The sequence below is a fragment of the Ambystoma mexicanum genome, chromosome 12 (genome assembly GCF_040938575.1).
Source record: "Ambystoma mexicanum isolate Mex_15411 chromosome 12, UKY_AmexF1_1, whole genome shotgun sequence".
NCBI lineage: Eukaryota > Metazoa > Chordata > Amphibia > Caudata > Ambystomatidae > Ambystoma > Ambystoma mexicanum.
This window is the reverse complement of record NC_090936.1, coordinates 524,194,474-524,209,826: the sequence shown is the minus strand read 5'-3', so window position 1 is coordinate 524,209,826 and position 15,353 is coordinate 524,194,474. Positions and strand designations below refer to the sequence as shown.

Sequence of the window (15,353 nt, the reverse complement as noted above, 5' to 3'; positions counted from 1 at the left end):
AACCTGGCACCGAGGAGACCAAGCAGCTGATATCGATCACGTGTTTGTTTCTACGGAATTGGCAAACTACATCACAAAGCACGAGATCATCCAAACCAAAAGCAGTGATCATAACCTAAGATTAGTGACCTTCACAAGGGGACTTCAAACCCGAAGGCCTACGATGGGATTTGAAGTCGTGGCAAACCACCAATGCAATCGATTGCGGATGAAACCAAAGAACATAAAATCAATAACAGGCAAATACGTCATGCCACTGAGCAGAGAGAACGTGACAAAAGACACAAACCAGGCTGATTTCGTGGCCCTATTAGAGAACTTTAAATCTAAAAAAACAAATGGGAAAACCACAGATCAAGTGTCGCGACACTGCTATGACGAGCTGTTAGTAGAAAAACGTAAAGTCGTCTAAAAAAAGCTGCATCCAGATCTAACTCGAACAAACTTAAATTGGAAGCCAAGAACGCTGCCCGAGAATACAGAAACTGGGTAGCGGGACGTAAGAGGACAGTTCCCCAGAATGATGCAGAGAAAATGCTTAAAGCCTTGGCAAAGAGAAATTCAAGAGACGCCTGGCAGCTAATAAAAATAGACAAACTATCTACTCGCGACACCCAACAGAACTACGTCAGCGAGTTACAGTGGGAACAACACTTTGACATTATTTAAAGACGTAGGAATACTCCCAACCCCAGTGATGAAGCCTAGTTCCGAATACTGGGACCTGGGTATTACCTTAGAAAAATCCAAGTAAAAATTAAAAAGCTCTCGACATCCAGAGCCCCAGGGTCCGACGGCCTAAGCAACGCAATGTTAAAAGAAAACTTGGACGATTGGGCGATTTTTATAAAAAACGTCTTTGATAAAATCTGCAGTATACAACAAATAACCTGTTCGTGGAAGACAGCCACAATCGTGCCCATTTTTAAAAAGGGAAAAAAGGACAAACCCAAAAATTATCGCCCAATCGCATTACTGAATGTAATAGGCAAAATCTTTGGATTTTTCCTACTCAACAAATTAACCAGCTGGACTACGGACAACGGCTGGTTTGACCCATTCCAAACGGGCTTTATATGGAACATCGGCACATCTGCAAACATCGTGCTTTTAAACACCCTAAAAGCACAGAGCCACCAGTCGAACCCCAGAATATACATCATCTCCGTAGACTTAACACAAGCCTTTGATAAGGTAAATAGACTCCAGAAGTGAAACTGTCCTCAGGAAATCCTGGACCCGTTAATACAATTACACTCTGAAACTTCAATCAGAGTTCGCCTAAACAGAGGAGGCCTCCTAAGTAAGTCAATCCCAACTTGGAGAGGAGTCAAGCAGGGCTGCCCTCTTGCCCCTGCTATTTATAACTTCTACATCGCCGACCTTCCATACTTCGAACCATCAATAAGATCATTCCCGCCCAAACTGGGGAAAATCAAACTAACAAGACTCCTCTACGCGGACGACCTGATCATGATCGACCAAACTGCAGTAGGCCTTCAAAAGGCAATTAGATAGCCTCCATCGTTATTTGCTCGAAAACAATTTGGAGATATATGAAAGTAAAACCAAAATCAGCCCACCTCCAAAAAAGTAAACCGAGAAAGAGCAAAACCAAGCTGGTTTTTGGCTGACAAAAAGATCGACGAAGTGGTTTCCATCAGATACCTTGGAATCACCTTTAATAACAGTTCTATAGAGGCACCGGCACAAGAATTCCTAAAGAACAAGATCACAATCCTGATAACACAGGGTCGGTTGATAGATACACGATTTGGAAGATTCTCTATCATCGCCCTAGTTAACTTCTAAAGAAACAAGGTGGTCCCGACCATAACATATGGAGCGGAAGGCCTAATCCACATGCCGTCAGAAATATGGCCAACATTGGAAGGCAAATTCTGGCGATCCATCTTAAACTTACCGAATTCAGCCGGAACTGTGAGAATTAGAAGCAAGCTAGCTCTAACCTCACTGGAAGCGATCGTGGAATGGAAGGCATTAAACCTGTACCGAAAAACTTTGCCACCTTTCTGTACATCAATATTCAAAGTGATCCACGATGAAATCTCTAAAAACACAAATAAGATCCTAAACACGTGGGTTAGTAACCGTCAAAAAAAACTTGTGGAAATTGGTTGCTCGGAACAGGACCTGATCCCTAATCCTCTAAGAATCAGGAAAAAGCTCTTCGAATATGATTGGATTAAAACAGAGAAAGCGAGCCAAAGTAGCCTAGCGGCAAACTTGCACCCAATCCCAATAAAATTGAACCATCGGAGAGGCTACTTAAAGAAATTTGCGGACAGGTCCTTCAGAGACACCTTCCTCAGAATGAGACTGAACCTGTTAAAAACTAACGAAACCAACTACATCCAAGGAAGATCTACTGTTAAAACCTGTCAGTTCTGTGTACCATCTGAAGTGACTGAGTCGATCATACATCTGCTGATGTTCTGTAAAAGATGGGAATCTATGCGAGAGTTACATTTGACCCCAATACTGAACAGATACACAACAATGGATATAGAGGATTGTTGAAGGACACTTATCTGCGGAGAACAAACTAAAACAACTATCGCTGTAACCTCCATGATGAAGTTTATCATCGCGAACCTGCCTGAAACTTGACGCCCAAGAGACTCTAAGAAAGACACCCTCACGACTCATTCATTCATTCCATTTTTTCTTCCCTCCCCACCTTCTTTTTGTACCCTCTGCTCTCCACTCCGTTCTCCTCTCCGGCCATCTTTCTTCTCTGCTCTGGATGAAGAGGACATAGTGATGTCAAATGTTCCCCGTTTCTTTATTCTGTTCTGGCCAAAGAGGAGAAAGTGATGTTACAAGTTTCTCTTGAAAAAAATGTTAATTCAATTAATTCAAATAAAAAAATACATTTTAAAAAAGTTGATGCCTATGGAGTTGTTTAAAACTCCATAAACAAAGAAAATAAACACAGAAAACAACCAGAATTAAAAAGTTCAAAGTCCCAAAGTCCAGCAAAAGAGCTGGGGGTCTCTAAGGTAGAGAGGAATTAGCACAGGTTGAGAATTATCCCTAAGGAAGATGAAGAAGAAAACACTGCTGAGACGATTTCCAGTGACCAGAGAGCCTGCTGTGTAACCCGAGCCTGCTGTGTAACCCGAGCCTGCTCTAGCCCTTCCTTCCAGTCGAACTGTGGACTCCAAAAACGATGACCCAGAGCCTGATGAGATCCACTAGACTCGTGATTACCTGCATTTTGAGCGCGCTGCGACCTTGCAGGGCTCCAATACCATGGGACCTCGAGCCATCGGGCGGTGCACAGTCTTCAGAATTCCAAATCTTGCTGAAACTTTGTGGGCATCCTTCTGGACCTCCAGAGATGTGATTCCAGTCCTTGAAGTCCCCTCAGCAGAGTGCTGGACCAGATTAGCAACGCAAATCCAATCAGCGATAGTCAGTCGTCTTCTGGCTCCTGAAAAGGGCGCAAAAACCACAGAGCCGCATTCAGCAATGAAGAAACTCTTGCCTGCTGGAGCCTTCTCTGCTGATCCATGCTGCAAAAGCCCTTCCAGGGTCCTGTCTTCTGTCTTCAAGATAAAGGAATTCAGCGACTGGGTTTTTGGCTGTAGATCCTGAAGTCTCCACCGTTGCAACCTCTTCTTCTGTGAGTAAAACATGTGAAGATCCTCTTGCCTAGATCCTTCCCTGTGATCCCTGCTGCAAAAACCCTTCCAGTGTCCTATCTTTTGTCTAAATGATAAAGGAATTCAACAACCGGGTTTTTGGCTGCAGATCCTGAAATCTTCTTGCTGGAACTTGTCTTCTGTGCTAAGGTACTGTGTTGGCTGGGGTATTTATTTACCTTAAGCCTGTGTGATTTCTGTAAAGCTTTCAGGAGTTCTTGTGACTGGGAGTCCTCTCATCTAGTGCACACAGGCACCTGCTGGTATCCTCCTGGGGTGTCGTTTCTGAAGTCCCCGGACCCTTACTAACTTTAAAGTGAACCACTTACTTGTTGAAGTCTTCCACAGGAACTCTGACTTTTGCCTGCAACAAAAGCTTCTCTCACCATGCCTACAGTTGGCTCCTAGACCACCAGGGTCCCTCTTCTTCCCCTGAGTGAACTCGTGCAATAGAATAGGGAAAGACTTGATAAGTAAATGAATCTTTCTGGAAAAGTATAGCAAGTGTTTAAAAAGTTGGTTGGTAACTAACTCGGAGAGTGGACAGTTACAAAAGTTCTTACTTACCTTGAATGTGTGGTGCCATTCTGAAAAGTACATATAAGATTATTTTACTCACCTGTGAATTGGCTGTGCCTCTTCCCCAAAGGTTATTGTTGACTTCATTTACTATTCCTATTAGGCTATAAATGTAGGAGTGCCCCAACTGGGTCTTGCTTCCCCTGACTTACTTTTAGCCTGTCTAGAATAAGTCTGCCTTAGGTTATACTTACCTTTAAGTTGCAGATAGCTCCTTTAAAATAGTAGATGGGTTTTACTTACCTTGAGGTAGCAGTGCGTCACCCTAAAATAAGTTAAAAAGTTATTTCTGACCTTTGTCTGTGTTCCACTCATCTGAAAAGCAGAAGCAGCTGTAATTATATATTACACCAAAAGGTCTTACTCACATACTATAACTGTGTGCTATCCTAAATAATAGTTATAGGTTTCTACTGTTCCTTGAATAAGTGTTCCACTATTCAGAAAAGTACATTTGGAAGTTGGTTTACTATGTGATTTCTTTGTTGAGCTTCACTGCAAAACTGACCGGGTCTATTACCCTTGACTTACTGTAAAGTAATCACAAAGTAAAATATGGTTTGTACTACCCATGAATAGGTGTGGCCTACACTAAATGTGTATGATAAGGTTTGACTTCCCTAGAATTACAGTTGGGCATTCTAAAGAAGGTTTATGCTTTGGTCTGTGTACCTTCAAGCATTGCGTTGTGTTTTTATAATGCGTTTGCGACTATGACCAGTACTTACCCCATGACTTAATTTAGCCTATTTGTATTTAAAATAAACCTTTATTTTTTTTTATAATACTTGTGGTTGTCAGTGTTTCTATTGAATCCCTGGTATACTACAGGTTCAGTCTACTTTCCTACAGCCCTCTCTACCTCCTGGCGGCTCTGTCTACGCTACCATATACTCAGGTGGTACAGCCTTGTACTAAGAGTGGAGTCTTGTACAGTCTCAGTTGAATTGTTTACTAAGCCATTAGTTGGACTTCAGAAAAACTGTCCTAACAGAAGCGCCCACTGAAACTTCCCACAATGTTTAGTAAGAGCTCTTTAATCCCAAGAGTTAACGAATTTGACTATCTGGGGATTAGATTTCCATCACATTTTTCCCCCCGATCCACATGTAAATAAACAAACTGAAATTAAGGCACACCATAGGAGGGGTAGCTAGAGCCATGGGCATGTTTAAAGCTAAGCCGGTCGATATGGCACTGAAAATGTATAATGGGAAAGCGGCCTTGGTCGCAATATGGGGCTCATGGGGCTACAGGAATGCCAGTTCAATCTAGATTGTGGAAAATTGTTTTTTTATTTTTAAAAGAGATTTGCTCCTAATTTTGGAGTCCACCTTGAATTGGGCTGTGACTTTATCAGTGACACTATCCTGGCTCAGTCTTTATTTCATTGGCTTTGATTATACTGCAATGTTAAGGCCGAAAGGACTCATGAGCTTAATCGGTACCTAGTTCTTAAAGATCTGAGTCCTAGGATTCCCTGGATGGTGTAAGTAAAATCCAAGCTGGTGGAAATAAATGGAGCTTCATATTTGTATTCATTAGATATTCTGCTTCCTAACGTGGCTTGAGTTCTAAAAAGCTAGATTCCATTCGCACATTGTGGAGAAAAGGGATTCTATGGAGATGTTCAAGCCCTTCAAAATGAGGCATGCAATCATAGCTGCCCCCAGGCATCCAAAAGTCTTTGTTATTGGACTGAGAATCCTTCCAAGCGATTCCCGATGACCAGGGCATGTTTTAACTGCCTCCCCGGAGAGAGATTGTGGCAGTCTGGGAATGTGACAATGATAATCAGTCCTGTCCTATGTACAATGCTCCCAGGCAGGATCTGTCCCCTTTTTTGTAGTTTTGCCCAGTTTTCTCAAAGCTAAGAGCAAAAACATTGAGGCCGCTCCCCCTTGAACAATGGTTCATGCAGTATAAACCTGCTTCGCTCTCATTGTTGTGGGCTGATTCTCAAGTGACCTGGGCACTTTTATCATTTCAGGCGCATGCTTTGAATATGAGGAAATGTCTTTTGAAAATTTAGAATATTATGTGTTGGTTTTAATTACCATTGGTCTATTACCTGTGTGGTAGGCCCGTTTTATCTCATCGTTTATGGTTTATTTTTTATAATGTTTCTGAATTGTATTCTTGTATGTGTTTTTATGGAGAGCTTTCGCCATTTCCGAAATAAACTTCATAATGAATGAATGATAGTTCTTGAAGCCTCATTGCTAAAGCCCAGCAGTACATGTCAAGGTTATGTGAATGGTACCACTTTATATTAGACCTTCAAGTTCAAAGGGTAGCACCCTATGGGGCTTTAATAAGGTGCACACTGTATGATCCATAATACCAACTTTTACAGCAGCGTGTGAGTGAGTGAGTGAGAGAGAGAGAGAGAGGGGCGGATTAGCCAGTACGTGTGTTTCTTCTTGTGTGTCTGTCTGTAGGGGGCGGTTGGGTGGGTGGGTTTGTGTACAAATGTTATTGGCGGGGGGTCAAAGTTGGGTTTGGGGGCTGTAACGCCACCGACTTAAAAGGTGAAGCGGGCAGGGGATCACGGAGGACCGTTCTGGGGTGAAACCTACCCCCGCCCCAAAAGTGAGATTTCCGAATATTGAAGGCCGTTCCAAATCAGCCACAAAAAAAAAGAACAAAAAAAAAAATCATCTGTTTGGTGTATAGCCTTCACTATTTGAGAAATATTTAAGAAAAACACACAGAACCATAAATAAGTATATGCACGGCAGACAAGAGGTGTAGATCTAGTCAGAGCCAGTTCTGTGCACACATCTATGTCAGACGTCCATCCTCCTGAACGCACTGATCACATTACAAAAGCTTCTTTCACATGCCTGATTTTTACCTGGTTTGTAAGCATGCTCCAGCTTGGCCACCTGTGGTGTAATGAGTCTTGTCCGTTCTTTCTTTGGTCCTTCACTGTGGCTGTCATCTGTGGCTGCCAGCTTCTCCAGCTTCTCAAAGTAGTTCTAAAGAGGTGAAAGCAAAGTATATGCACGTCAACAGCATGGTCGTTCCCTAAAAACCCTTCTATTCACCAATTAAAGGATGGCAAACTCTTGACACTCCAAACACAAAGTTCACACTACCAATCCATTGCCCATCGGAGTTCTGGCGAGAAGGATAAGGAATCGAAAGACAAGTGCAACTCTTTGGAGAATCAAACATTAAAAAGCGTGCACCAAGATTGCAGATGGAGGCTATCATGCTATGAAGGAGTAGATCACTGGTTACACAAGTCAAGATGTTTATTTTAGGTCTGTCCCCATAACAATATATACCCGTTTAAAATGACACTTATTTAAAAAATAGCAAACAATCTTTAAAAATATTAAATAAACTAATTACAGCAGGTGTTTCCAATATTTTCCAACTTCACTTATCTCAGCAATCACTTAAAGCTACTGAGGTTGTCATATTTAAGGACAATTTGGGAACAGAAAGTGCAAAATAAATTGGTTTAGATCGCCAAGATAAAATGCAGGCAAGTAGCTTCATAAGAACTTTCTTGTGCAGATCTTTGTGCATTAGGACTAACACTTCTAGGCACGGTGGCTAAAATGTGTTCACCACATCCTGCAGAGCACACGCAGTGTGTTAGGAAAGATCTCTTTAGGCAACTTTCCCTCCATATTCTATGGATCCCCAAACTAGTTGTTTTTGTTTTTGAACCTGTCCTGACTTTTTTTTAGCAGAGGGAAGTCTTCAGTTCACGCCCCAGGCCTTGCACTTATTTAGTTAGGGGGAAACTGACTAGTCCTTCAGACTATCTTTTGTCTTTAACGTTTGGTAACTTTTTGACAGTGGAGACAGCATCTTAGCTGGTATACTTATATCAGCATCAAATTTATTTCGGTTAGTCAACCATAAAAGTACATGCAATTAAAATAAAACATGGGACAATGAATTTCTTTAAAAGTAGAATAAATGAGCTTCTATACAATCATCTCATCACATTAAATGTATCAATATAATTCAAAATGTACAAGTAACTACTAAAAGCTCAATGTTCAGTTATGAAATGCTTGACTCAGGACAGTGGGTGAAACAGAATTGGAGGAGCGTCAACAGCTTGCAGCCTCACTTACACTGCCAAAATAATACCTGGATGGTGGGCTTGAGTCTTGGCTCTTAGCATCCAAACCCTATGGATGGAATGTGCAGTTGGTCTAACATGAATGCCCAGACACTGGGAGGGGGGGTGGCTAGCTGCCATGTAAGCAGGCAGCACGTCTTCAGAGCTCCCACTAGATCCTGTGAAGATCCTCATTTAATTGCCTGGTCTGCCTGAGAGGTGAGGCACTGGAGGCAGCACGGAAGACAAGGCGGACACAGCCCGGCTGAGGGTGAATGAGGCACAGGATCACGGGAGAGCCTAAAGTGAATGGGCAGAGGAACAAGGGATAGAAAGGGGAGCTGTATGCCCGGGGCGGACAATGGAACGAGCCTGACAAGGCACACACGGTTCCATTGGCTGCCTAAGGCCCTGCAGAACCAGGAAGTGGTCAGGACTCCTCCCCCCCCCCCAAGCACACAGAGACCACACATGGCGGTATTAGTGTCCCCTCAATGAGGAGGGGAGGGTCATCTGGAGACAAATAGGCAAAAGGCACGGCACAAGCACGCCCAGAAATGCACTCCATGAGAGACTATTAATAAGGCGCACATTAGGAGACTACGGGGAGCACCTTGACCAACAAGGCACTTGGGGACAGTGGCACCGGGGAGGATCAACTGGACTCTGCACTTTGAAAACCGCTCCCCGCAGACAGGCATATTGGTCCCTGATACATGAGAGAGAGGGCTGCAGGGACACAGGTGCACTGTGTGCCACAGAGACAGTAAGGCAGGATTGTCAACGGTCCCAAACATACATCTGACGCATGGAATAAACTGCAAAGAGGCGGGGGGGGACAAAAACACCCCAACTAAGTCACTGGCGCAGCGCCTCCGTAGTCTCAGAGGGTGAGATCTGTGCCCAGGTGAGGAGAGAGCAGGGGAAGTGAGAGGCTACAGCAACACCACTACAATAACCTCATCTTTTATTAGATCGATCAGGATAATATCTGGTCCTGAAGCTTTACCACTGCTTAGGGAATGTAGGGCTATAGCCACCTCTATGATAGTCACTATCAGAACCTCACCCCTGCCACGACCTATTGGGGGGAGGGGGAGGGACTATATTCTGATAGAGATTAGCAAAGTGTAACCGCCACCCCTCCTCTGCGATGTAGCAGAGTAAGGACTATGCACCCTTCGGATCACTGTTCATCACCAATTTCCAGAACAGTGAGTGGTCCTTAGTTTGCAAGGCTGAATAAAGGGCAGCCCATTTGCCCAAAGTGTACTCCCTTTTACATTTAAGCACCAGGCTTTTATACCTCGCACGGGAGACAGAGCTTTTGTCTGTCCAGACCCGAGCTTGATTTCAGGCAGGAGAGTATTTCTGCCTTTTCTTTATGGCATTCACGTTCTACCAGCCAGGTTTGTTTAATAACTGCCTTGAGATTGTTTTCCTTGGCACTGATGTGTGCGATTAGATGGTTCGTCATACTCTCATATTCTGCCAAAATTCATGATCATCAATTTTCCTAAAGTAAATAGCTTCTAAATTTGCCAGTATAGAAGAATAAAGTACTGGCTTAAGGTCGGGACTCTTTCATACTGTTTCAGTCCATCTAATAGATTTCCAGGAATGGCCACCAACTACAACAGGATGAGAGTGGGCATTTTCACTAGTGAGGCCCAAAATGACATTGTCAGTTGCAAAATGGTCACTTTCGGATCCCTCGATCACTTCAAAGTCGGTGATCTTTGACCAACCTACTCCTGTGATAAAAATGTAATCAATAAGTGAATTGCTATTAGGCCCCCTGAAAGTTAGTTTAGCTGGTTGGTCTTTGCAGGATTTGGTTGGCAAACAGGAGGCCAAGGCTAATTTATGACATCTTTTCGGGCTGGCAGCTACCAACTGCGGAATATCCAAAGCGTGTTCCTGATCGTCCCACAGGTTCGCCAACTCTTTTACAGGTTCAATTTGGAGATTCAAGCCTCCAGCTACAAGAATGCTACTCCTGGAGAGCACTGCTGGGGGTCTGTTGTAAATGTGTGTCTCAAGAAAATTCAATGTTGACAAACTGAGGGGTGATGAGAGTCGGTTGTATATTTTATAAAGGTAAAGTGGGGCATTGAGATCTTTTCTAAGCAGCAGCACTTGCAGGTCCATACACTATCTCTGGGTAAGATCAATCGGCACCAACAGGCCGCCACTAGGGCGGCCCTTGGGGCTCCCGATTGCTAGCATTGCAAAAGTCTGGTATCCCTGGAAGTGTAGCGGCTGAACAGCCCAAGTTTCCTGTAACAGGATAATCTGGAAGTTCCTCACTAACTTAAACCAATAGTGGTTGTCCATTTGTCGCTGGAGTCCTGCTATGTTCCAAGATAGCAGCCTGAATTCATCGTGCACCACCTCTAGTGTGCCACCACTACCACCACCACCTCCCAGTCAATCTACTTGCTAAAAGTCAGCACATACAGGGCCACAATTCTCTTTAATACTACTACTACTACTAGGTGGGACAGCTCCCAGGGGTTTGCGTACATGTTGGTAATTACTTGTGCCTGTTGTACCCTGAAAAGGAGCTCTGCAGATCTTAGCAGAATGTTGGTATTTCCAGGGCGGGGCAGGGGGCGGGGAGGGGTAGGTTAATCCCTGTGTTCAATACCACACAGTACCTCTACAAGGTGCCATGAAACAAAAAAATCTGAATGTAATCCAGGGCCAAGCCAGATATTGACCCTCTGGCACAGTGCTGGATGTCGCTCTTTATAACTGAAAGACAACCTTTGACATTATGAAACCAGTAAATGCATTTGTTAATCAGAGTTTCTTGGTTTTCAAATATATGTGGGGCAAACTTGGGAACATTTGTCATTACTACAGATGGAGTGTTTAGTCACACGCCTACACTAGGTCATTGCATTCGTCCGTCGGGGGCATGCGCAACACCAAATAGTGAAATGGCGTTTGAGCCGGACAAGGGGGGTGCCCGACCATCAGGGCAAAGGGATCTCTGGTTACCTCTCACTACACTCGGGACTATCATGCATGGACCAGAGCCGGGATATGGAAAACTCACAGCTGGGGTGCCAGCTGGCATACTCTGAGCTTTCTGGGAGTTATGCCTATGGACCAGGAAGGAAGCACCTTTACTCCGTTAGACAAGACTGTATGCAGTACCCTTTGGGTGCACTACAATAACCTTGACCTCCCGGCAATAGGGACCCAACCTTTGGTACAAGTCTGAAGTACAAAGGTTGGTAGTGTGGTTGAGCAGCCAGGCTTATCTCAAGAGGGGGACAATGTGAGCAGTAATGTTGTGACACAGAGTTTCACAGTAGCAGTTATTCAAACACATACAGTCAAGGTTTCTTGATAAAACAATTATTAATTTATTTCACAGTCAGTTGTAAAGCCTTCAGAAGGGAGCAATTAAAATACACTTCAAAACACACTTTTAGTTTCTCTAAATTAGATGATACCCATTGGGGATGGCACACAGACACTTCCTAGACCCTCAGGTGACAAATAGCTGGGACACTGGACATTGATTTATCACGAGTACATTTAGAACAATACTGAGTTTGGTGTAAAAGATAGAATAGGGGAATAAAACAAAGGTTAACAAATAATTCACAAACAGGTACGTACTTTTGAAAACCTTCCAATGGCAAATAAGTTTAATCCTTTCCTGGGGAAAAGAAAGCACAGAGTCAAAAGGTGAGAAGTGTCTCTAATGGAGCCAGGACAGCCAATGTTGTTTGCACAATGTCAAGGGGAGCTGAAGATCTTCTTTGCAGGTAGGTAAAAAGTCTTGCACAATGTTTTTAGATATGTTTGCAGAATTATAGAACACTTGAAGGGCCACAAGCTGGGAGGCTTGTGAAGGGCAAAGCTTCACCAACTCTGCAAGGTAACCAAAACAGGTCTCAACTGAGAGCAAGTAAGGCTACACAACAAGAGGTTAGTTCTCCTAGACTTTACATTACCTCTGGTTAGAAGAAATGGTTCTTGCTGGCTTCTGTTCCTGTACAGCTCTGCAGATCCTGTTGTTCCTGTGTCTCAGTCGTGGGGACAAGAGGGAGGACGTCTGGGGACTCCTGCTCTGCAATGGGAAGGTCAGTGGCAGCAATGGGCAAACTTTAATTCAGCGGTTCTTCTGGGTTTCAGCTCCTCGCGTCTGACAGCAAATAGCAACACTGCGGTTCTCAGACACCATTTCAGACTTTTCTTGCTTCTGGGATCCAGCACTCTGTTGAGGTGGCTCAGGCTTGGTCAGTCCTGCATCAGGGAAGTCCGGAGGACATTCCTAGTGCTCGGATCCGACTTAAAAGCAACACACACAATCTGGTGTTCCTCTCCCTGGCTGTTCGGTTCCAGTAGCAGCAGCAGTTGAAATGCAACCAGCTTCGAGAGGAAGTCCAGACGGGCTTACTTTGGAGTGGATTGGTCCCACCAACTCAAAACGGAGAAGTCATCCTTGCAGGGCTTCTCTAGTCGAGGCGAATTTAGAGCTTCAGCACAGCAGCAGGGCTTCACTGGGCAAACCAACGGTCCAGGAGTTGCAGCAGGCGTCTCTTCCAAGTTCCTTGGATTCCTTCGTCCAGTGGTCGACTCTGCCTTCCAAGCCAAAAAGCCTCACATTTTATGCTGGTTTCTCCCATTCATTCTAGCCTAGCTGCCAATCACACAGCAGGGTGGCTGTCCTAGGCGGACAGCCAGCCAGCCAATCACCTTTGGGTGCATTCCTGTAACCAAGGGGATTAAGCACCTGCCTCACTTCCTGCCCCTGCCAGACATACTGGAGCCAGAGGCAGGCTTCACTTGTGAATCCCGCCAAAGACAAAATGAACAAAGACACCAAACCTGGTTTGGCGCACAGAGTAAATCTCAAGAAGGACCTTTCCGACAAGAAATGGCGTAAAAAGAAGATCAGGGCCATTTCGACAAAATGGGCACCCATGGGTGCCTCACAGTGGCTGCGAACGTAGCCCGTGGTAAAAACACACAATGGTAGTTAAAAGTAAACCACTGCCACCAGCCATTAATTGAAGAAAGGGTAACATAAAAAATGTTACATGAGAAACTAGACAAAGGGGCTGTTAAATAACCCCTGCAGCACCCTACGGTAAGATAGTGTGTGCTGGGTCTAGAACGTTACTAAACAAAGTAAGTAAAGTCAATTTCACTTCACTGATCTTGGAAACAGTAGTTTCACCAAGAGAAGGTATTTAAACCTTTGGGTAATCTAAGGCTTCCCTGTGCCGCTGCACTGAAGGTGCTGTGTGACACTATGTAAAGATGATGCCTTTGGAGTTTGTCAGACTCCAAAGTCAAAAGAAACAGAGTAAATCACATTAAAATTGCTTCAGAGATATAAAGTCCTAAAGTCCAGCAAAAGAGCTGGGGGTCTCTAAGATGGAAGGGAATTAACATTTCTGAGAATTCTCCCTAACACTCTCTATAGCAGCATCGAAGGTGGCGTACTAACTGATTCAGGGGAAAGGGAGGCTGCCTTATCCCCGACACATTTAATTGCCTCCACCATTTTCCCCTTTTCCTCCTCCCACTTGGCCATTCTTAATATAATTGTGAACTTAATATCAATTCGTATTTGCTCAACTAGCTCTGCAGGTATAAGGACAGGAGGACATAATGTAGGGCTCAGTTCAGAATCACAAGTTTGGGAACCAACTACGCAATAGGATCTGGGAGTACTTTGCTCCACTGGACCCAACCCGGTTGCCTTTTTTATTCTGTGAGGCCACTTTCCATTGGCGAGGGGACTGGGTGGGCTGGGAAGACAGGGAAAGGGAAGCATAGCCAACGGCCATTGGGGAGATCACACAGAGGTTGAAAGCGATTGCTTATTGGTAGCACAGATGAAACCTAAATCGGGACACCAGCCACCAGTGCCCTGTTGTCCCTATTGCTAAAATCTGGAAACAAGCCCCCCTAAAGGGATAGAATGCAAAGAAGGAGACAGATTAGGTGGCAATGATAAAGAGTTTTTAGGTTGCAGAGACTAAGTTAACCAGAGAAGTCGAAGGATTATTGAGTGGTCCAGTCTTCACTTGCTGATGGAGTTCGATTATGTTGGGGCCCTTAGTGCCCTGCTCCAGCCCAAAGTTGGCCGACTCAAGCCGATAGTTGCGACCACCCGATTGGCACGAATTGAGAGCCACTTCGAAGGGACCCAGTACATCTTCTTTTGTTTTGTGAGTACCCGGAATAGTTTCGCTGGGACAGGAGATGAACCTTTAGCAGCATCACCGAAAGATCACATCCACATCATGAACCACACAGTTAGAGGTTTGGGGAGGCGGGGGGCCCTTGCAAAGCCGCTGAAGCAACTGGTAGTGCAGGCTTTGGACTTTTTCCCCCTCAACGCCAATGTCTGATAGAAGGCCCTTGATTTCCGTGATGAGTTGGTTAACATATTTTATAGGTTTTTGCATTTTAGAGATTTCGCATTCAGAGGAGCCAGCAAGATTTGGGTCATCCGTTTTTCTTTTGACCATTGTCTGGCCATGAGTGTTAAATTAATATTGGATGTTATCAATGATACAAACAAGACACCGGGCCAAAAAGCTGCCTGTGTGGGCAAGGCACGCCCGACTGGCTTAGGAGGCTGCCAGAGTCTGACCCCCCCACTGCTCCACATGATCGGCTTTGCTCTAGGCTCTCGGGGCTGAATAAAAGGTTTTAAGCAACGATGCAATTAGCAATTGACATCCATTGAGCGGCAGCCTTACTGAAGATAAAACGCTGAAAGTAAAAAGGCGCTTTAGGACGCTTAGGAGTGAAGTATTCCTTGTAGGTTTTTGCAGTTTTAAAACAGTAATATCAATTGGGCTTCACGGCTACTGATCTTGGGCTGTGGAATCTACCAGAGTCAAACGGGATTGCACATCATCGGCCCCCCAATCCAATTACCTTTGTCTCTCTAGAGTCTCTGGTATGTCTCGCAGACTCGTTTTGGGTGGTTTAGCAGAATAGACGAAAGGGCACAGCACTGGAAGAGTCAGGAGGGA

At 44.5% G+C, this 15,353-nt stretch overlaps 1 protein-coding gene across 1 annotated transcript in view; it reads right to left on the bottom strand.

The window, feature by feature from the left end:
* The window catches only part of PATL1 (PAT1 homolog 1, processing body mRNA decay factor), a 706,345-nt gene that overhangs the window by 392,024 nt on the left and 298,968 nt on the right, over window positions 1-15,353 (bottom strand). The window contains exon 11 of the mRNA XM_069628825.1: window positions 7,105-7,228. Coding sequence (XP_069484926.1) covers window positions 7,105-7,228 — 124 coding nt within the window. The remainder of the gene's footprint in view (window positions 1-7,104; window positions 7,229-15,353) is intronic.